The sequence below is a fragment of the Nestor notabilis genome, unplaced genomic scaffold (assembly GCF_000696875.1).
Source record: "Nestor notabilis isolate BGI_N333 unplaced genomic scaffold, ASM69687v1 scaffold13515, whole genome shotgun sequence".
NCBI lineage: Eukaryota > Metazoa > Chordata > Aves > Psittaciformes > Psittacidae > Nestor > Nestor notabilis.
The window spans coordinates 5327-6074 of record NW_009928032.1 but is presented as its reverse complement, the minus strand read 5'-3'; the positions used below and the strand labels follow the sequence as shown (position 1 = coordinate 6074).

Sequence of the window (748 nt, the reverse complement as noted above, 5' to 3'; positions counted from 1 at the left end):
CCTCACCGGCCCAGCTGTGCCCTTCCCTGCCTGCCTGCTGGGTATCGACCAGGACCGCCTCAATGAGAAGGTCACCAGCAGGAAAATGGACAGCAAGTGGGGCGGCCGCTCCGAGTCCATCACTGTCACCCTCAATGTGGAGCAGGCGGCTTATACCCGGGACGCCCTGGCCAAGGGGCTCTACGCACGTGTCTTTGACTTCCTCGTGGAGGTGTGTGGTACCAGCAGGATGGGCATGGTGGGGATGCTCAGCACCCGCTCCTGTGTACGACCAGCCCCAGTGAAGGTGGCTCATCCTGTCTCTCCCTGCAGTCTATCAACCGGGCTATGCAGAAGCCGTACGAGGAGTACAGCATTGGGGTGCTGGACATCTATGGCTTCGAAATATTCCAGGTATGTGTTGCTTTGCTGTAGAAGCCCAACTGCGGAATGTCCTGCCCTGGTTCTGCAGCAAGGAGGGTGTTGGAGCAGGGAGCTGGTAGCAGTTGATGGCTGCAGAAAGAGTTCCTGGAGCAGCACCCGAAGGCTCTGCTGTTTGAGGTCCCCCCAGCATGGGGAGAGGAGCAGAAGCCAACTCAGCCCCATCTTCTCTTTCATCTTTTGTCCTTTTGCAGAAAAATGGCTTTGAGCAATTCTGCATCAACTTTGTGAACGAGAAGCTGCAGCAGATCTTCATAGAGCTGACCCTGAAGGCAGAGCAGGTATTGGGGGGGCTGGGCTGTGGGGGGGCTGCAGGGCTGCATTAGCA

At 57.6% G+C, this 748-nt stretch overlaps 1 protein-coding gene across 1 annotated transcript in view; it reads left to right on the top strand.

The window, feature by feature from the left end:
* The window catches only part of LOC104405590 (unconventional myosin-If-like), a gene marked incomplete at its 3' end in the record, with an annotated part of 14395 nt that overhangs the window by 8324 nt on the left and 5323 nt on the right, over window positions 1-748 (top strand). Inside the window, 3 exon segments of the mRNA XM_010014337.1 lie at window positions 15-211; window positions 313-393; window positions 615-701. Coding sequence (XP_010012639.1) covers window positions 15-211; window positions 313-393; window positions 615-701 — 365 coding nt within the window.